This window comes from Teleopsis dalmanni, chromosome 1 (assembly GCF_002237135.1).
Source record: "Teleopsis dalmanni isolate 2A chromosome 1, ASM223713v2, whole genome shotgun sequence".
NCBI classification, from domain to species: Eukaryota; Metazoa; Arthropoda; class Insecta; order Diptera; family Diopsidae; genus Teleopsis; species Teleopsis dalmanni.
The window spans coordinates 228988671-229010592 of record NC_051846.1 but is presented as its reverse complement, the minus strand read 5'-3'; the positions used below and the strand labels follow the sequence as shown (position 1 = coordinate 229010592).

Below are 21922 nucleotides of genomic sequence, written 5' to 3'. Positions count from 1 at the left end.
ATAGAAACTTTAATAATTTATATATTTTGTTCATATGTTCTGATTGTATATGTATTGCCTTACTTATATTGTAAAATGAAAATATTCGATTAATTTTTTAAATACTTGCCATTCGTTGAGGACTTCCGGCACGTGGTGGAGAGGCCTGTTATATAAAGAATTATTTAAAGAATTACAATTTAATTTTTTTTGTTTATCAAATGAATTTTTTAATTTTAAAAACTTTGCTAAAAAAATGAAATAATGTGTTAAAATGTAAATTGGGCTAATGATTTTAATTTTGTTAATAATTTACTAAATTTTTTTTTACTAATCTGCGCATTCTGTATTTTGGATACCTGTATAAGACAGTAGTTTCAACTAATTGGGATGAGAAAATATATTTAAAAACTACTATCTGTAATCAATACATGATCTAGAAATAAAAACCCCTTGATTCGCCCTAATAATATATCACTAAAGCTTCCATTCTATTTGAGACCCATGTGTCAACATGGGTTATGAATGTCTCAATGGTTTTATCTGAAGAGAAATAATGTTGTTCACGTATTAACTATTCGATGTGGGAGAGCAAATTGTAGTAATTCCGTTAATCAAATTTGAATGCTGAAAAAGCTATTTTTTTGAGGTGAAGTGTTAAGTTCACTGAGGGTTATCTATCTTTGAAGGTTGATTTTTTCATTATTTCATGCGATATATATTTCGGCGTTATATAATTCAATGACTAAATGGCAAAACTGTTACTTTTTTCTAGTTCTAGTTTTTCTAACTAGTTTTTCTGTAAAATGCAAAGGAATATTGCTTTGAACAAAAATATATTTTGTTATATTTGATTTAAGCTTTCTCTTGGTTCTTCAAAGCAATACCAGAGCATAGAATAATAGACGTTTTACAGCAACACATGTCACTCCATTCTAATCTAACTCAACTTACCAGTAATACTAAAAGAATGGATTCTGTCGAACGATGAGGAGGACATTCAAGGAAATGATTTTTTTTATTTCTTTATTTTTTAATTTTTTTTGTAAATAATTTCCATTTCTATTATTTCTTTTGCAATAATTATTATCTATCATTGATTCATTGATTATCTGTTATCTATTATCATCTATTATCTATTATGTATTATCTGTTATTTATAATCTATTATCTATTATGTATTATCTGTTTTATATTATATATTATCTATTAATTATTTCTTAAAAATCTATTACATGGGTTCTATTACACTTATATCACAATACCAATATTTAATTTTTGTAGTCAATAATAAGTAATAAGGTTTTTTGTTTGTTAATACTATACAACATAAATTTGTTAAAACGAAATATTTTTATATTACATTTGGTGATGCAGGGGATCCACAGGCATTCGGTTGGTTATCACATGTTCGCTGAAAAGGTATTAAAACAAATTCTTTAAGTTGAATCTTTTAAATATCTTTTTAATAAAGATAAATTTCATTACAACTTAAATTAATTTAAAAATTAATTATTAAATATAATTCTTTATTTTGATTAATTAATCATTTAACAGAAACGTTTCTTACTTGTGGGGAATCGCTAGCCGCTGCACACGCGTTCTAAAAAATATATAATATTATATATACGAAATTTTAAAAGTGTAAAAAAAAAATAAAGATTACATAAAAAATTAAATCAGTTCTCGTGTGATGTGATGTGAATGGCTTATTTAATTTAAATAGAAAATAATTAAAAAAGGAGAAAAATTTTAAAAATTTGTTTTATGGGTCAAATTCGTAGTCTCTTAGCGGGTTACCACATGCATGAATTGCATAAATATTGTCTAACAAACTTACTATAATCCTATTTTAAATAGTTTAACAAATAATATTACATCTATGGAACAAAAAATTAAGAGTTGCAAGTCCTTTAATTCTTGCCAGAACGCACTCCTGTTAACTAAATAACGCTGTATGACAATTAAGTCTTTTTTATAATTCTTAAGCAATTTTAAGTCAAATTGAGGCTGATGTGCTTTATTTAGTCTTTAACTCATTTTTCATCTAGACACCTATATCTTTCGCAATACCAGATTAAAGCTTAAAATAAGATTTAAAACCTCAAATTTATAAATGTTTTTAAAAAAATTGTTTTTTAAAAGATGCATTTTTCGTTTCTTCATCAAACTTAGGACGAATAAATATATAAAAATAGATTTAAAAAATCTACGAATTTTTCCTACGAAAAAAAATTTTATTAAGAGATATTTGAAGAATTTTAAAATAATGAAGACAAGTTTTAGAAAGAATGCCTTAGGTAAGAATGCTTACCTATTTTTTTATAGTCAATTTGGTGGAAACATGAAAAACACTGTGTTTCGGATTATATATTAATAAATCAGATCAAAAAAAGTCGCAAAAAATCTAGAATATTATTTTTGAAAGATTTGTTTTACCAAATTCGCAAGCTTCTTGTACTTTTCCATATGTTGAAATTTTTCGTATTACCTACATATACAGTACATTATGAATAATCCGATATATATCAATATTTGGAAAAATACAAGATGCGTGTGAATTTAGTAAAATGCGAAGGAACGGTTACTACTTATAAAGTGTACTAGTATCTCACCGCATAAAGTCGAAAACATTTAATGTACATCGATAAATAAGAAGAAGATAACTGAGAGATATGCTATATAATAATATGTAAAAAATGTGTTGAAAGTAACATTTTTTTCTTCGATATAATATATTTTTTTTGTTAAGGTATTAACTTAATTTATTACTTGCCTGACGAACAGCCTTGAGCCATGCTGGAGTACCCTATTTAAAAAGAAACAATCTTGTATATATCATGGACTACTTTATATACATATATTCAAAATTTCAAATAATTTTTAATGTATGTAAAGTTGTCACCGTCATTTTTGGGTTTTAAAAAAAGAAAGGTTATGTTTTCATATATAACGTGTATTATTTTTAAAAATAAAAATTTTATTTTTCAGAGTGCTAACTTTACATACATTAGATTTTATATTATAAGATTATAAAACTGTTTAGCAGTTATATAAAAAAAATATTTTATGTTAAAACAAAAGTTATTTACTTAGAAGGGTCGACGTAAAATTACTAATTGAACATTTTTAATATTACAATAATTTCAGAGTACTTACACTTGGCTTCTGCTGTGCAGAAATGGTCCATCTTCTTCTGCCCTAAGATTGACAATAAAAAAAATTCTAATAATTTTATATTGAGTATATATTATACATATATATAATATATCTGCATATCATATATGATATGATGAAAAGAAAGATTAGTGTGATATATATAATTCATTTTACTTATCGAAATTCGATCATGTAGAGTTCAAAAATGACTTATATTAAAAATATAAAAACAAATCTCTTTATGCGTACATATCTAATCAAAACAATACAATGTATTTTATGTTTACGCTACTATCTTATTATTAGTTATATATATATATATATATATGTGTATTTAATGACTGTTGCTTATTTAAGTACTTGCCTCTTGCGGCGTAGGCATGGTGGCATTTAGCGGTCCTGGAGCGCACTATTAAAAATAATGTATAATTTTATTTAGTTGTTTGTTTTGTAAGCATTCAGTATTTTAAATATCATAAAAATTAATAACACATAAATAACAATCAATCATTGTTCCTACATAAAATAAAATGATTTTTTTTCAATACAATTTAAAAAAATAGATAACCCAAATATCTTTCTGCATTACTACATCGACATAATATCCAACATTATACAATATTGTAGAACACAGCCTTTAAGTCATACTTTTTTTGGCGTTTTTTTTTTAATTTAATATATATTTTTATCATTTATATATATTGATTGTTATGCACATATGTATATAATTAAAATATAATATATTAAATTTTTACACTAAAAGCAATAGTTATATATATGCATTTAATCACTATTGCGTATTCTAGTACTTGCCTGTTGCTGCGCAGGTAGTGTAGTGTTAGGACATCCAGGAATAGACTATTTCGAAAGAAATATAATTTTATTTAGTTTTATATTGCTTTCGTGCATGTATTTATATAAAATATATATATATTAACGCTCGAATTATTCTTTATATAGATGCATTTTAATTTAGTACTTGCCGGTTGCGATGTAGGTAGTGTAGAGTTAAGCCATCCTGGAGTAGACTGTTTAAAAGAAAATATAATTTATTTAGTTTTATAAAAACTGTCTAATTCTAAGTATATGAAATGATTCTGTAGCATTTAACCTTTACGTTAGTCCAAAAAAAAAAAATTACAAACCCTATCTTTTGGATCATTTTGGTCCATGTGGCACTTTTCATTAAAATCTGGTCAAAGATTTTTTTTGTTATTATTTTAAATTCTTATTTTGTTGATTTGATATTTACATAAAAAAAGAACTATACATAATTAATTGGTTTAATATTTTAATGTCTTATACTATGTCATCAAAACATTTCCTGGGATTCTGCTTTTGTGATTCCCCTCATTTTAGTTTTTAGGTTCCAAGAAATAAATAAATTATTTAAAAGATAGTAGTGTTCAAAATACGAATTATTTTTGTCATTTCTGGAAACATTGGAAAATGATGAAAACATAAACATAGATGAGATACTAGTAGTTTTTCGATGGCGATGCTCCTTAAGGCGATAGATGCCAAATAACTGGCTGAATATGGTTTAAAATTTTGGTTGTCTGTCGACTCTAGAGCAAATTATGTTTGGAAGGTGAGGTTGTAGTACCTTCGAAAGCCAGCAAACAGACAGCCAAAGAAAAATCAAGACTAACGTGTGGTTGGACTTGACCAACGGCTTGAAAGGAAAAAATAACAAGTCTTGACTTGGCAAAAAATGTTCTGGAGGGGAAATTAACATACATGAGAATAGTTCAGAAAAAAAGAACACGTATCCTGCCGAAGTTACTATTAAAGAAAAATTTAAAGAAAACGTTTGTTTCGGCTACTATATAAATATGATAAACTTATCCGCATTAGGACCAAAATGGAACAAAAAACACGATTTGTAAGTCTTAATTTTTCTCAATCCCAAAAAATAATTGACTTTTTGGTAATAGCAATACTTCAAAAATCACTTCATTATGTGGTGTTAAATTTCGATATATTAACTGCAAAAAAGCTATAAAGAACTTTAACAAAAAAATGACCCAAAATGGTTTAAAGACAACGTAAGGTTGAAAAATGGAATTAGTGGTAAAATAAAGAAAGTTATTGAGAATAAGGACATAATTTTTTCATTTAAAATGTTAAAGAACTTACACATGGTTTTTGTGCTGCAGAAACAGACCATCTCCTTCGACCCTAAGATTAAAAGAAAATCAAATTACAAAATTTTTTAATCTAAAAACAATTAAATTATGTCTATGAAAAAAACTATGTTCCACTTTTTCCTTTCCTGTAATACAGTTAAAACTGGGTATTAGCCAAAATATTGCTAATACCCAATATTTGAAATTATTCTAAAACAAGTTTTTATGACTATATTAACTATACAGTCAATGAATGTTTTCATGATTAGGTATTCAGACAGGAACTCGTTTTAAGGTTAAAAATTTTGAATGCTGTAAAACATATGTAAATGTATCTATATAGCGTTTAAATTTCAATTGGTTATGTTGATTAAATTTAAAAAAAAATTTCATTCCTGAAGAATATATAGAATATATGTAATAGTTATACTTGTGATAACAAATATTTTTAATACGCGTAAATATAGTATTGATTGGATATAACTTATTACAATACTTGCCGATTGCGCCACAGGTGGAGAATTGCTAGGACATGTTGGATTAGGCTGTGGAAAACAAAATATATTATTACTGATATTATTATTTTTCTTATTGTGTAGTTTTTGCCTAAAATAGTTCTTTAAAAATATTTTTATTCCGTTTAGAAATGCTAATTCATACTTTGAATAAAATTAACGAATCGATTCTTTTGCAGAACTGTTTGTATATTACTTAGTATTATAATTATAAAAATATAACACATAATATATAGATCATAAAATTTATAATATACCCCTTCGATACAAGAGAGTTCATTTTAGCCGAAATCAACCAAACAATCTGCTTTATATTATTTATAGTTCATTCTGAGCTTGATTTACAATCCCAATAATAATATAATATGATATAATATATGATATGATATAGATGATATAATATGATATACTTCTGCCAATTTTATATATAAAATCTAAATACACATCAGAACATTCCTGTTGCATGGCAGAAGCCGAAGTACGAAGAGATCTTTAATCAGGCTATTTTATTTAGATAAATTGATAATATATGTTATATTACTTGCCTGTTGCGCAGTACCTCGAGCCGCATTAAGCCATCCTGGAGTAGTCTACATGTACGAAAATGTATGATTATTAATTTTCGGAATTTTGAATTCCTTATTTTTATAAAAACGTTTTTTTAAAAAAACATAATTTATCTGCATTTTTAACTTATGTTATATTAGGTGTATTTGTATGATATATGGTAGAAGTTTAACTAAGCAAAATTAATATAAGACTGTTCGAAGGTAATTTCGTTTGGTTTTAATAATGAATCAGAATTTTCTTATATTGAATAATATTTCATTAGACTATATAGTCCATTTTGGTCCAATACTTTCTGACATCTTTTTGATGGTAGCAAGATTCCAGGCTACTAGAAATTTTTTTTTTTTGCTGACAAAAAATAGATTTAGTTGATTTTTCACATCCTCATTTGAAGTAATGATTTAATCGGTTATAAATTTGTGTGGGAACTGGGATTAATAACAACTTGGAAGTGCTACAATATTGTGTTATGACAATATATCCTATCCAAACTACACATGCTTTATAATCCCACTAAATAGACTGCATCACCTTTTTGCAAAGAATTTCGGATTTTAAAGTATGTTTTAAAAGTCATTTTAATTCCATAATTTCTGGCGTTATTATAGATAACTCATTTCTCGTACCCAGTGATGATTAGTTATAAAGTTGCATAATTTTCTATATGTTTATTTGAAAAATAAATCATCAACGTCAGCGTAACTAAACAAATTTTTAGTGGTACAAACATGAGGATAATAATTTAATCTCAAGATTTGAGAGATTTGAACTTCAAAATTGGGGAACGGAAATTTTAGATATATATTTTGGCACTGGCGTTAGGTAAAAACATTTTTCCCTATACTTTCAATATTTTTTTCTTGCATTTACAACATTTTTGCCATTTTAAAAATAAAAATGAATCTAGAAATTCTGCTTTTAACCTTCCATATCTGAAATTTCAACAATCAAAATTTCTCCATAGTATTAATTGGAGTTTTTCTGAAGCACTTCTTGCTATATTAGTTGGAATATAATAATGATTATGATAATAGTATATGTATGATTATGAGTGTTAAGTCAGCTGTGTAAAGTTAACAATGGAAAAATACAATTAAGTAATATTTATTATCTGATGCATATTCAAGTAATACTTACACATGGATTCCGTTGTCCAGAAAGGGTCCATCTTCGTCGTCTCTAATATGAAAAATATGGAAGTTTCTAAGATTAATTCAAATTGTAAATAATGAAGTGATAATATATATTTTAATGTATGTTGGGTTTAAGTTTTGTGAATTATTTTACGTATTATATTTTTAGAATAATAATAAATCTGAATACCATCCAAAGCAAACAGTTATATACCATCAAAATATTGTCTATGAAAATTGCCACAATGATAGTATATATAATATATAATACATCATATATATGATGACATGATGATAGTATATATGATGATAGTATATGAATGTGTTAAATTTATTTATAATAAAACATAACATCATTATTAAGTGTGTTATTATATGCATATATTGTTAAGCTTACTTTTTTATGCAATAATGAAATTATTATTTCATTTATTAAAATTATTTTAATAGATTATATGAACTTAAGTATTTAAACACTTTTATCATGCACATCTGACCAAAAATTTTTTTTAATGTATAAAAATATTTATATTCTATTTAACTTATTTTAATTCTTACCGGTTGCGCCGGTGGTGAAACACTGCGGGGGCATGCTGAACCAGGCTGTTAAAAAAAATTATTATAATTTAAATCCTTGTATGTCTTCGAAATAAATATTTCAATTTAAAATATTCTTTAATATACAATCTAAAATTTTTTTTTATAAAGCCAAAAAAAAAACTATTTTAAATGCTCCTTCTTTTTTCACTTCTTACATAACTTTTAAATTGATAAACTTGGGTGCATGATTTTTATACATCAAGGATCAAAATGAAGAGTCTGTCTGTATTTTAATAAAGAGATGTTTTCACATATATTTCCATTTATAAAATTAAAATTATATTAAAACAACACACATCTCTCAATTCCACTATATCCATCTTTGATTTCTCACGAACTAATGAAGTTCAAACAAAATGTTTTGTTTAAACAAATGTTCGCACGAGCGAGACAAAATGTTACACGAATAATTCTTAGCAACTGTAACTACTAATATATGTAAATTTGATTTGTTCGCACGAACACGCAATACAAAATTCGCATGCAGTATAACCGCAGTTTTTAAAGTTGAATTTGTTGGAAATGTTTTAATAAAAATTTACACCATAGGCAATGAAACCTAATGCCGGACATAGTTTAAATTCACTTTTCCACTTGCACGAAACTTTTGTTCTTAAAACGAAAATTTTATATTATCAAGCGGTAAAATGTTTTATAAAAATATGACTTTTATTAAGATAATGTAAATATTTTCTGCCACCCTAAATTTGTACTGCCAAAAGAATTTTAATATGACTTATTATGTTTCGCAATTTAATGTACAGTAAAAATATACTTACTTGATTACCTTCACCTGTAACAGTTATTGAAGGAGTTGTGGGATTTGATATAATGCCCTGTTCAAAAAGATATTACAATATATTAATATTCTTAAAAATTTTCAAATATCTTAAATATATTTTCAAAGATATTGTGTATTATAAGTGTATATCTATTCTTTTTGAGTCTTTCTACTAAAACCATGTTTACATGAGATATGAAGCAAAGAAAGATTAGTTATATAGAGAGGATTTATTTTTCGTTATTATTTGAAATTTTATCGTAAGTGTGTAGGACCAAAATTCTATATTTACATCGAAAGTATTATTTTCATTATTTGCATTTGTATTAATATTTTTGAATAATATATGAAAGTTGATCCTTCTATAGGTTTAAACGAATGTATAATATTCTAAATATAATTTATTATATATAGCAAATGATATGAATAATCCTATATATGCAACTAGAAATTTATATTTTGCGATCAAAATATGTTTCCGTATAACAACAATTGTAGAACATCAAACATTTGTAAACCGAAATAAAAATTATTAGCTGGCGACCTCGCTATTGGGGCTGTCAAAATATCTATAGTATAGTTTTGCTAAAGTAATCAATTGAAAATTAATTCTCGTAAATTAAATGATTAAAAATAAAGTAAATTCTTATTTTACAAATAAAGTAAATTCTCGTTGTACACATTATTTAATACTGAAGAACGAAACCATAGTAATTGCTTAATCTCTTTATATTAAGGCAGTTTATGGCAGTTATAGTTTATTTGAATATATTTTGTTTTTGTTATATATCGTATCTTTCGTATTTTCAGCACTTTGCATATATCGTTACTTCTGTTTTCTATATACATATTTAATTAAAACGTGATGTGTGTTTACCCTAGTATTAAGAGTTATATTGTATATGGTATTGTATAGGCTTTAAATCGAGTTGCTGATTTTAATACTTGCCTCTTGCACGGCAGAGAGAGTAGCATTAAGCCTGGCTGGAGTACACTATTAAAAATGATATATAATTATGATGTTTACTCTAGTATTAATAGTTGTATTTGGTATTGCATATGCATTAAATCACAGTTACTCATTTTAATACTTGCCTGTTGTGGCGAAGAGTTAAGCCATCCTGGAGTAGACTATTTAGAAGAAAATATAATTTTATTTAGTTTATTTAGTTTTACACATACTTTCTGCATATATTTATTTAAAATGCAGTATATGTCAATCTTAGAATATTATTTTATATAAATGCAGTTAGTTCCCGTTTTTCGTTTTTTTATTTTTATACTTGCCGGTTGCGACGCAGGTAAAGTAGCGTTTAGCCATCCTGGACCAGACTGTTTAAAACAAAATATAATTTTAATTAGTTTTATATATCATCGAAATTTCATATAAACAGTTAAGTTATAAGCACTGGTTCTGCTTACTAAAAACACATATATGTGATATTGAAAGTACTGACAAAATAAAGAAAATTACTTAAAAATATTATAGACACTTTTTTCATTTAAAATCTTCAAGCACTTACGCATGGATTCTGTGGTGCAGAAATCGACCATCTCCTTCGACCCTAATTTACAAAAAAAATTTATTATTAAATTAAGTTAATATAAAAATAATAAAATTATGCCCATGAAAAAACTATGGTCTATAAGCACTTTTTCCTTTCAATAATATTTTTAACTATATATCTTATTTATCCCTTAAATACAGTTATATTGTCTTGTAACTGAATTGACCTGGGTCTCAGACAAAATTTTTATAATGAAGAAAGCTATACAGTCAAGTTTTCATATTTAAAAATTCAAACAGGGAATCTTTTTCATGAATGTGAAAAGTTTCCAATGTTATAATTCATATGCATATAAATGCATTTGCAGCTTAAGTTTCGTTTTTTTGGGGTCTTAATAAATCGGTTTAACTTATTGCATTTTTTATTATTGTAGTTTACGCATGTTTGTTGTGCTTTAGAAATTATTATTATATATGTAAATATAGTATAATATGTATATATTAGATGTTACTTATTGCAATACTTGCCGGTGGAGCTGCAGGTGATGGGCATGGAGGTGAGCCTCCTGGACCAGGCGGTGAGCATGTTCGACCAGGCTGTTTAAAACAAAAAGTTGATATTAACATATATTATTTAAACAATAATTTTTCTGTAGTTATTGTTAATTATGAATTCACAACTAATTTATAATAATTATTTGCATTTTGTGTATACCCACTTGAACCCACATGGTATGTGGTATAAAAAATAAACAAGTAAAATAATAGAAGTCTTAGAAGACTTATACCGCGAATTTCATATCAGATTAAATAAAGGAATATTGGAAGGAGTGTATGATCCAATTATCAAGCTAGCAGATAGTAAAGTTTGCTAAGTCTTAAATTTTTAGAGAGGTGTTAGTCACAAGTGTCAGTAAAAATGCTTTGGACAAACATGCTTTTATTTTTAAGATTTATATAAAAATTTGGGAGAATGTTCAACTGAAATTTTATTGGGCAGAAAATAATATATGTCAAACAAAGCTAGCATTAATTCAAGTAAGTGACACATGTTCTAATGAAATTAGATTAAAGGTTGTAGATAAATGCCTTGAATCAGTAAGAAAACTGTTCAAAAATAATTAGTAGAATTAACAGTGGTTTCACCACCTAAAAACCGTGATAAGTAATCAAATATGAGATATTCTTCATGTATAAACGTTCTATAACAACAACCGTTAGATATACGATTATTCATATTATCTATTATAAAACATAATACTTTCATAAAATAGTTTATAAAAAAAACTAATTGTTTTTGTTATATCAAAACCAAAAAATTTGTGAATTTTAGATATTTAGGGTATACGTTTTCTACTTATTTTACGAGTAGTATCATCATTTTTAAAATGGTATATAAATATATACATATGAATAAATTTGAAGTTACTCAATTACTTGCCTGTTGCGCCATAGGTCTGGAAGTGTTAAGCCATGACGGAGTAGTCTATTTTAAGATTAAATATTAATATTTAGTTTGTCATATATTTATTACCGGATAATATGATCATGTAAATTATTCGTGAAAGATAAAAAGTATTTTATACTTATTATTTTCAGTCAATAAAATGGAGGCTTACACATGGATTTCTATTCTGTTGGGCTGGAGTTTGCCATCTTCTTCGACCCTAAAATTTGAAACTAGAATTTAAAACAAAATATAATTTGAAAATAACATATATTTGTTAAATAATATTAGAATAATTGTAAACGAAGACCCGAATTTAAAAGAGAATATAAGTTAATTTATGGGTTTTTAAGAAATACGTTAATATATAAAATATGGTACACTACCTCTGTTGTTATTTATTTTATTTTAAGAAGAAAAACACAAGTGTTTGTGAGTTTTATTTGGGTATAAAATAGTCATAAATATGAAACGATGGCAATAGCATAATAGAAAATGCTATTGCCTATCGTTTAAAGTTTCAGGTCCGGAAGGTCGGCATGTCAGTGTAAATTTGGTTGTTCATTGGTAGTTGTATGCCACATTTGGCACGTTCATCTGCTTGATTATTTCCTTTCACATCTTTATGTAGAAGTGCCCAGAATACACGAAGTTTTATTTCAGAATTTAGTGAGTCAACAGTAATTTTGCATTGAGAATGCTTTCGGAATAGGTACCATGGTCAGTTATCAACTTTAGGACCGCCTAACTATCAATACAAATCTTACGATTTTTTAACAGCTAGTTCTCCCGATTAAGAGATATCACAGTAATATGATTCCATACTTTTTTTTTGTTTGGAGTAGACTACGGCATCTATTCCCGCTTCTATGTATTTGTTATTTAATATTGCAGGATTTTAGTAAGCCCAAAGTTCAAAGTTTAGAATTGATTTGTCGACCTTCCGGCGCTAGGTTTGGAATGTTATTAAGGCAATATATAAAAGCGGTCGTAATGAGCTTTTTTTTGTATGTATTAAGTATTATTGTTATTATCTGAGTTTTAGTAATTGAAAGTAGTTTTACCCGTGACATTTAACTACAACTCTATGAAAAAGAATTGGTGCGATCACTGTATAGATCCAGTGTGCTAGTGTAGCTGCAAGACTGCATATATTACTTGGAATTTTTTTACATGCATATAATGCCATGGTAACTTCTTAACTTCACCATGGCGTATGTAATACCACGAGAATTTTTGGAATGTCTACAGAAAACATTTTATATGTTGACATTCTTCCGAAGATTTTCGACATAAAATGATTATTTTAAAAGTAATAATCTTTTACGGATTAAATTAATTCTCAATACTAAATGATAAGTTGATTATTTAGTTCTGTGGGTATCTACAGCTTTTTGAAATAATAAATGCAAATATTTATGTAATATATTAGGCTTAGCGATTATAATATTACGATTTCAATTAGAATAAATGGAATAGTTAAACGCTAAAAATTATGGTATATTATAACTTCTGTTTCTACTAGTTCAGAACTTAAAACTGTATAGGTATGTCATTAACTACATGTAGATAAAAATAATTTTAAAATTAATATCAGTGATAAAGTTGTATAAAATGACATATAAACTTACCTGGCGTCCACTGCAGTCCATGGTACTCGCACGTGGTCTCGGAGGTGTTACACCCTGAATAAAAATATTAAATATTTTATCATAAAAGTTCTAATTCGTCGTTATTTCAATAGCCCTATATAATTTCTTAATATACTATATTTATTTAAAATTATTGCTATGCATTTATATCAAACTCAATAATATTTAAAAAACTTACCGGCTCCGTGTTGGGACATGTTGGAGGTATATTCTAAAAGAGAATAGTTGTTTTTTTATAATAGTAAAAAAAATTAATAAAAAAGGAATGCATTTCGATTAATATTTTTACTATACAATTTTTTGAGCTAAATTAAAATAAAATTTTCTGCAACACTTATAAAATTCTAAATTGTTAAATAGTATCAGGAAGTATTAATTTTGGATTGTTGATTCACATTTAATAGATCGATTAAAATTTAAAATATTTTAACAAGCAATAAAAAAATTATTTGAATTTGTAATATGCGAATTTACAATTTTTGTGTGAAAACCAGTAAGTTTCTGTGATTTAATTACAATAAACACTTAAAATAAAAAAATAATTTAATGATTTTATTGCAATGAATAAAAATCAGTGATCTTATATTGTATACATTAAGACTGAAAAGTTTTCGGAAATTCTCATTTAAAATTCGCGCGCTGTATATTTTTCGATATTTTAAGTTTATGTAGTTTGGCAGCACTGTCCTTAATTACTATGCCAAAAATGAGCTCGATCTGTCAGACAGTTCGTTTACGGCAGCTGTTGAAACCAGTTCACCTCAGTAGTGCGTTGCGAAATGTCTTCGACGGTCGTACGACCGTCCTGGAAGGCTTTGTACCACTCATAAACTTGAGTTTTCGATAAAACTGATTCCCCATAAGCCTTTTGTAGCATTCGCAACGATTCTGCACACGAAATTTCGTTCGAAACACAAAATTTGATGCAAACTCTTTGTTCAATATTTTTTTCCATTGTTTTTTTCGCAACGCCCTACTGAGGTGAACTGGTTTCAACAGCTGCCGTAAACGAACTGTCTGACAGATCGCGCTCATTTTTGGCATAGTAATTAAGGACAGTGCTGCCAAACTACATAAACTTAAAATATCGGAAAATATACAGCGCGCGAATTTTAAATGAGAATTTCCGAAAACTTTTCGGTCTTAATGTATAAATAATAAAATTTATTGAATTTAATTTTTTCATTCTGATAATACAAATTTTTCAAGGAAATTGATTTGGTAATTTACTTACACAGTTTTTGTCCATATTGTCGATTATTTGCTATAAGAAAATATAATTACATTTTTTTTTATTTTTTTATTAATAATAAAATAAATTATAAGAATATTTTTTTTTTCTTTTTTCTGAATAATATGACCTGATGCTTCATTTACTGCTACTCGATATCATTAGTAAACAAATAGCAGGATCATCTGCTCTTAGGCTCAAAGCTACCTCACAATGGAGAGCCAGTGACTATGGACACGTCTCCGTGGCTAATCTTTTCTTGGCTATTCCTAACAAAATTCACTACATTTTCATTGACATTCTCAATTTCGGCAGAAAATTTTATGTCTAATTTCTATCTAGAGACATATGGAAGGTGGTTTCTAACCATTTATACTGATGGATCCAAAACAAGTAGTCGTGTGGGCAGTGGAGTTTTCGCAGAGTACTTAACAAATCTTCTTACCATAGGCTAACAAATCAGTGAAGTATTTTTCAGGCAAAATTTAACGCCATTAGGGAAGCTATAGATTCTCTAAAAATGAGTTAACATATATATTTAACTAGAATATATACATTAGGGTGGCCGTTATTTACGAATGTGTTCAAATTCTAGATGCCACCCCCTAAATTTATTCGAATACTCAAAAAACTACTAAATGTGAAGTTTTAGACTAATCGGATAATGTTTAGAGGTCGCTCATCGACCTTAAACTTCGGAAAAATGCCATTTTTCACTTTTTTCAAATTTCTTCGCTCCCATCTCGCGTATTTTTCACCTTTGACTATTTGTACCAAATTAATATTATTCTTTAACATATTAGCTTTCAAATAAGGTAATAATCAATCAATTTCGTCCACAATTAACTAAATTATCACTAAAATAAGAAATCATACTCGACGTTTATTGAAGCTTTCAAGAGCAGCATAAATATGGGAGTAAATACGAGTACGTATGAGCGAAAGCACAGTTTCTTGGACACAAAATGGTACAATATAATATTTGAAGACAATCAAATACTTCCTCACTATATATAATTGTCCACACTTGATTTGAATAATATGCACAAAATAGATTAATAAATATAATAAAAGGAAAGGAGTCCTTAAGTAAACAAAAGAAATTCTCTTAGGTGTTAAGGATGAAATAACAACTTTTTGTTACAAAGAACTAGAAAAATCAATTTGCAGAGATGATTATAAAGAACTATTGGAACTAGTTATCATCTCTTTGGGATAAAGTTCATCACCAATATTCCGTAACCCTGGACCAATGCACCATGCTCGTTGGATGTCCAAAGCCCTTTACTGTTTAAAGATATATTTATTTCGAAATGAGTTCACATTGTCATCTTTCGAAGAGCAAAAGCTAAAAGAAATCTGTTTGTTCATAATACATGTTTACGTAAAATATTGGTTCAAATGTGTTATAGCATCAGAAGCAGCTTACCAAGATTTTTGTTTTATAAAAGAAATGTATAATTATAGATGTATTGATAAGACAATATCTGAGGCTGCTATTAAGAAGATGTGTAACCATTTATGGTATTTATCCGATGAATGCATTGGTCTATCATTTTTTGATGACAACATTCTAATTAAAATTAAAAAAAGTATGGCAGATAAGTTAAAAAAAATTATATCAATGAATGTTGAAGTAGATAGTGGTGATAACAATGAAAGCCACGACAATGTGGACGATATTAAAAAAGACGGAGAAAAACGAATTCTTTTGAAGACGGAGAATGTAACCGATTTTTTATCGAAATCACTAGAGAATTTTGTGACAGCCAATACCATTAACTTTTTTAAGCGATTCAATATATCTACAGATTTCTTGAACCTAGAACCAGATAAATGGAACCAACATACAGATTATGTACACGCGTTAAAAATTGTTCACAATATAAGACCTGTTAATGATACGGCAGAGCAAGGAGTAAAACTTTTCGAATAATTTAATAGAGTCCTTGGTAAAAATGAGCAAGATAAACAATATTTATTGCAAGTAATAATAGATTATAGAAAGACTTTTAAAAAGTATACTAAAACAGTTTTGTCAAATAATAAATAAATTTAATATTTTTTTTAAATAAATTACTTAATTTTGTGCATATTATTCAAATCAAGTGTGGACAATTATATATAGTGAGGAAGTATTTGATTGTCTTCGAATATTATATTGTACCATTTTGTGTCCAAGAAACTGTGCTTTCGCTCATACGTACTCGTATTTACTCCCATATTTATGCTGGTCTTGAAAGCTTCAATAAACGTCGAGTATGATTTCTTATTTTAGTGATAATTTAGTTAATTGTGGACGAAATTGATTGATTTTTACCTTATTTGAAAGCTAATATGTTAAAGAATAATATTAATTTGGTACAAATAGTCAAAGGTGAAAAATACGCGAGTTTGGAGTGCAGATATTTAAAAAAAGCGAAAAAATGGCATTTTTCCGAAGTTTAAGGTCGATGAGCGACCTCTAAACATTATCCGATTAGTCTAAAACTTCACATTTAGTAGTTTTTTGAGTATTCGAATAAATTTAGGGGGTGGCATCTAAAATTCGAACACATTTTTTTGCCCCCATACATATTACGGCCACCCTAATATACATACTAACAGACAGTCAAGCTACTTTAAAGTCTTTGAGTTCAGTCCAATTTAGATCTGGGATGGTTTGCGATGGAAAAAAGTTAAGTAGTGTGTTTATCAATTCCTTTATATAAAAGATAATGGTCATAAGATCACTTTATGTAAGTTAAAGATGAAACTAACAGTTTATAAATATTTTTTTTTTTGTGCAAATATGTTAATGCAATAATTCTCATACAAATAACCAAAATATGGTATCTAAATGCTATAGTCTTCCGAAAGTATGAACTGCCAACTGACACATCAAGAACTGGTCATTAAATTAAACACAAAGAGCGAACTACCAGCAATAGTTTATATAGATAACTTTTTTTATATTTTTTGAATTTTTTTTTGGTTTTGGGTGACTATCTGCTGTCCTGGGATCTAATTTTTTTGATGTAATATTAACATAAAGTTCATACTTTAAACAAAATTTCCCAGCAAAAAGGAATAAACAAACGATCGCTGTCTACAATGTTTAGTGATAAGGCATAAGAAGATTAGGACCAATCCGAAATGGTTCCATGGTACAATAAAATCAAAGACGTAACTTGATGGCAAATATATCGATGACAATGGGCAAAATTTTTAGAAATTTTCAAATAAAAGTGCAATTGCTTCGAAATTTGTGTATTTCCTCAACAATACAGAGATTTCATAATAAGACAACTAACGAAACTTATTTCTTAGAAAGCTTAGAAATGAAATTATATATGGACGTATAAACGTTGAAAGTTGATAACAAGTTTGAAAAATAAACAAAATCCTTAAACTTACATCATTATACAACCAGATGAAAATTAAGGTTACAATAAAAGGCAAAGAGATAAATATCAATTGATTGGACGTAGGGAAAACTAAGTACCTTCACTTATTATTAATTTCTACAGAAAACAAAGAAGATACTGCAAAAAACTATTCTTCAGATGCAATTATAATGATATGTGTGGTATCGATTGTGTGTCTTACCTTCTTTGGTCCTCGTATTAATCTGCTTCATCTGTTAAAATCGTCATATTCTATGTCTTGTTTTATTGAATGTTGTTGTGTCTCAAGGAGCTGCTAAGTTCTCATTTAGAATTAGTTTAAATTGCCTTATACCTGTGAGGTATACAGGTGTAAGGTATACCTATTAAATGAGATTTGAGTGAAATTAAAATATATTTTAAATTGAATTTAAGTTGGGAATTACTAAATACTAGTATATAATTTTTAAATCTATACTGTTATTCGTTATCTGGGAGTATTTTACTTTATTAATAGATTTCAATTAACGCCTGTTTGTTTAATTCCATGCGCATTTTTCAATAGATTAAATCAATTTTATAGAATAAAAAAGAGAGCTGGTTATGGGAACAAGATTTAATACAGAAGAAAATGAGACCTCAAAACACATGCCTATAAACTCTGTAATAAAGCTTTGTTTAATACTTTAATTTAAGGAGAAGTAGTCTCTTTATATAATAATGGAAGTGATTCATGAAATAGGAATCAGTGGCAATATTATTTATATTATGTATCCAATATTAACGATATTTATACTTTATCAATACTGACGTTATTATCTTCATATGAAGGTAAATTTTATGTAATACTTCTTGAAGTTATTTACCTTTCGTTATGTTTTAGTCTTAATTTCAACCTGCTCGATTTTTTGTTATAGACTCATTGTTATATGCTGGTTTATTGGAAACACCAAAAACACTATAGGGACTTAAGACAACAACACAAGACATTTGAAACACAATCCTTCAGCGTTAATCCATTACTGTGGAATTATGATTAGAATGTTACTCATTGTTGGCAAGCGGATTTAGGAAATATCTGTTTGGAATTTTAATTTAAAATTTTTTTTTTTAAACATATTCCTTATGGATTTTATTTCATGTTATTTAATTTGTAGTTGATTATTTTTAACAAGCTTTCTTTTTTAAATTTATAATTATTTATTTATTAATATTTGCAATACAATAGCAATACAAATAAAAATTTACTCTATTCAAGAAGTACATATATCAGTACAAATGTAGCCATTTAGTTGAGAGAGGACATAATGCTTAAATCAAGCGTCAACATTCAAAACGATAGCTTCGTACTTGTTAAACACGGGGTATGAAGGTGTATGAATGGATTCTATTGTCTGACGATATTCTTGGTAGGTTATCAGACACTGTCAGAATTCAGATTGGAATGTATGGGCTATGAAATTGGAAGTCCCCTTACAATACGCACGGTTAGTGCTCTTTCAGAAGCATTTAACTTTCTAAACTTAATTCAAATGTATGATATCAACTTTGCTAGGTATACATTAGTAGGGTATTCGTAATGAATTTTATTAAACTATTATATTCAGAGAGGCCCTATGCTCCACTGGGAGAAGAGAAGTAAGTAAATATTATATTCAGAATAACAACTAAACTAATTAATTCAATGTAAAATTAAAGTTTGTTGTAAAACAATCGTAGAGAAAAACGAAATAGAAAGGCTCGAGAAATTTTTATCCGAATAAAAAGGTATTGGAATTCATTACCATACTCAGCAACTGTGCCGCTTAAGTTAAATAACATATACTCACCTTTGGTAAGATTTTCACAAAATCGATGATGCATCAATACTCCGAATGCCTTTCTTTGCGTAAGCTGTTTTAATGCAGTAAGTCTGATGCAGATGCAGAAAGGTTTTTATCAAAATACTGAAAAACCAGATTCAAGTTGAAGAAAGCAATTTAAATATTAAGATCGAAGCATTTTAAATATTAATTAATAAACAATATAAGACTTGCTCAAAATATTTGTTATCGAGAAAATTTCAGGATATTAAAAATGACGTGTTATTTATTAAACAAAAGCTCTCGCTTGTATCAGAGATATGTTCAGAAAGCGTTCTGGACTAGACAACATTTTAGGGATATTTTAAACAGCTGCCTACGAAAGAAATTTTCCGAAACTGGTTAGTCATCTTAAATAATAAAAAAAATACACGAAGTCAAGGTATGGTTTGTTTGACAATAAATTTAATATTAGACCTGAGTATTATATATTCAATATCACACTATATTTAGCAACACTGCAAACAAAGCTACCAAGATATATGTTAAGGTGGTTACGCGGTGTGAAAATAAACTGCGTCGGGGTCACATTAGAACGTCTTCAATCAGTAGTATTCTGTTTTGAGTGAAGTGGTATTCAAAAGGAACTGGTGAAAAATGTCTGTACCGCAGCATTTGTTAAAAATTATTGTTATCACTAAACATTCTCCAAGGTTTATGTTATTAACAGGGTCAACTCTGAAAAATTTTGAAATTTGGTATCCAATCGAAAAATCAAATGTAGCCGATATAGTAGGTTCTGAAAATAATATTGACATAAATGAAGGAGCTTGCTAAAACTCTAGATGGAGTGTCTAGCAACATTTTAATCATGTCACAAGTAACATTGACTATATAACAGTAAACGACATGATTGAAATGGTGGATTCTGTTTCCTACCTAGATAGTTTTATATCTAGAAAGATATTTGCCTGCACAAATAAAGTGAAGGGCACATACGTTTAACTGAGAAAGGTCTGGTGTTTTTCAATACACTTGAAAACAAACTAGCTTCATCGCAGTGCTATTAAATGATTGTGGCTCACAGCAGAAAAGTACAGAATGTATATTAATGTATATTAATAATGTATATTATGCAAAAAATACAAAACTTCGTAAACATACGGCTAAATCTGTAAGATTTTGATGGCTAAATGTTATAACCAATAAAAAACTCAACCAAAAATGCAACATCGAATCAATGGAAAATTTTATAAAATGATGCAAATGGTGCTGGATTGGCCTACGCTTCGTAAGGATTCAATCGAAATATGTGGTCAAACACTGGATTGGAAACCACTAGACAGACGAAAAAGAAGACTCAAAATATATTATGGAGATGAACGCTACATGCCGAAACTTGTGCATCAGGAAAATCGTTGAACGAATTAAATGTAATCGCAAATAATTGTACGAGATGGAAATGCATCACTGAAGCCCTATGCTCCTCAAGGAGATGTAGGAATTTACTACGACAATAATGGATAATAAATAATTGGAGAGTTCACTGAGTATAAAATGAAGCTGCTTTTCAATACCGATAGAAAAATTATTAAAAACCTCAATTGCAGTTAGCGGTCTTCAAACATAATCAACCCACAGTTTTCATATTTCGTTGACAACATTTTCAAAAATACATAACCGTAGATAAAGCAATTCGGAGATTAAGCTTGTTTAATTTGTTAAAAATTCTTTCAATAAATAGTTCCTAATAGTTTTGGCTTAAGTTCTAAAGTCAATGATTTTGTATACTATCCTGATGTGAGTACATGCACCATCTCTACAGTCGAATTAACATGTAATGGAAAGTGTTCAAAACCTATCAAACGGCAATACGCACTTGTCGAACATATTGTTAAAGTGATGACTAGATGATTGCCAACAGAAATAGATAAGGACCCTCTCAGAGATTATTTTTTTCACAGTTGTCTAACGTAAAACGCAGATTGTATGTAATTGATAGTTTCTTCTGAAGTAATCAGCTATAAGTACCATAATGAATAGCAACCTCGA

At 27.8% G+C, this 21922-nt stretch overlaps 1 protein-coding gene across 3 annotated transcripts in view; it reads right to left on the bottom strand.

The window, feature by feature from the left end:
* LOC119672570 (leucine-rich repeat extensin-like protein 5) overlaps positions 1-19177 on the bottom strand; it is a 35904-nt gene extending 16727 nt beyond the window's left edge. For 2 of the 3 annotated variants that reach the window (XM_038083652.1, XM_038083654.1), the window contains exons 1-26: positions 18935-19177; positions 18292-18451; positions 14707-14736; positions 13651-13683; positions 13452-13505; positions 11993-12040; positions 11815-11859; positions 10902-10970; positions 10390-10431; positions 10154-10198; positions 9962-9997; positions 9816-9860; positions 8865-8921; positions 8044-8088; positions 7490-7531; positions 6328-6372; positions 5768-5815; positions 5278-5319; positions 4122-4166; positions 3952-3996; positions 3503-3547; positions 3139-3180; positions 2756-2788; positions 1550-1582; positions 1343-1393; positions 110-145 (exon numbers count right to left, since the gene is read on the bottom strand). In XM_038083652.1, the coding sequence (XP_037939580.1) occupies positions 110-145; positions 1343-1393; positions 1550-1582; positions 2756-2788; positions 3139-3180; positions 3503-3547; positions 3952-3996; positions 4122-4166; positions 5278-5319; positions 5768-5815; positions 6328-6372; positions 7490-7531; positions 8044-8088; positions 8865-8921; positions 9816-9860; positions 9962-9997; positions 10154-10198; positions 10390-10431; positions 10902-10970; positions 11815-11859; positions 11993-12040; positions 13452-13505; positions 13651-13683; positions 14707-14721 (1041 nt within the window). In that variant the 5' untranslated portion in view covers positions 14722-14736; positions 18292-18451; positions 18935-19177. The remainder of the gene's footprint in view (positions 1-109; positions 146-1342; positions 1394-1549; positions 1583-2755; positions 2789-3138; positions 3181-3502; positions 3548-3951; positions 3997-4121; positions 4167-5277; positions 5320-5767; positions 5816-6327; positions 6373-7489; positions 7532-8043; positions 8089-8864; positions 8922-9815; positions 9861-9961; positions 9998-10153; positions 10199-10389; positions 10432-10901; positions 10971-11814; positions 11860-11992; positions 12041-13451; positions 13506-13650; positions 13684-14706; positions 14737-18291; positions 18452-18934) is intronic. The other variant, XM_038083653.1, reaches the window with a different exon arrangement.
* Between the last annotated feature and the right edge of the window lie 2745 nt (positions 19178-21922).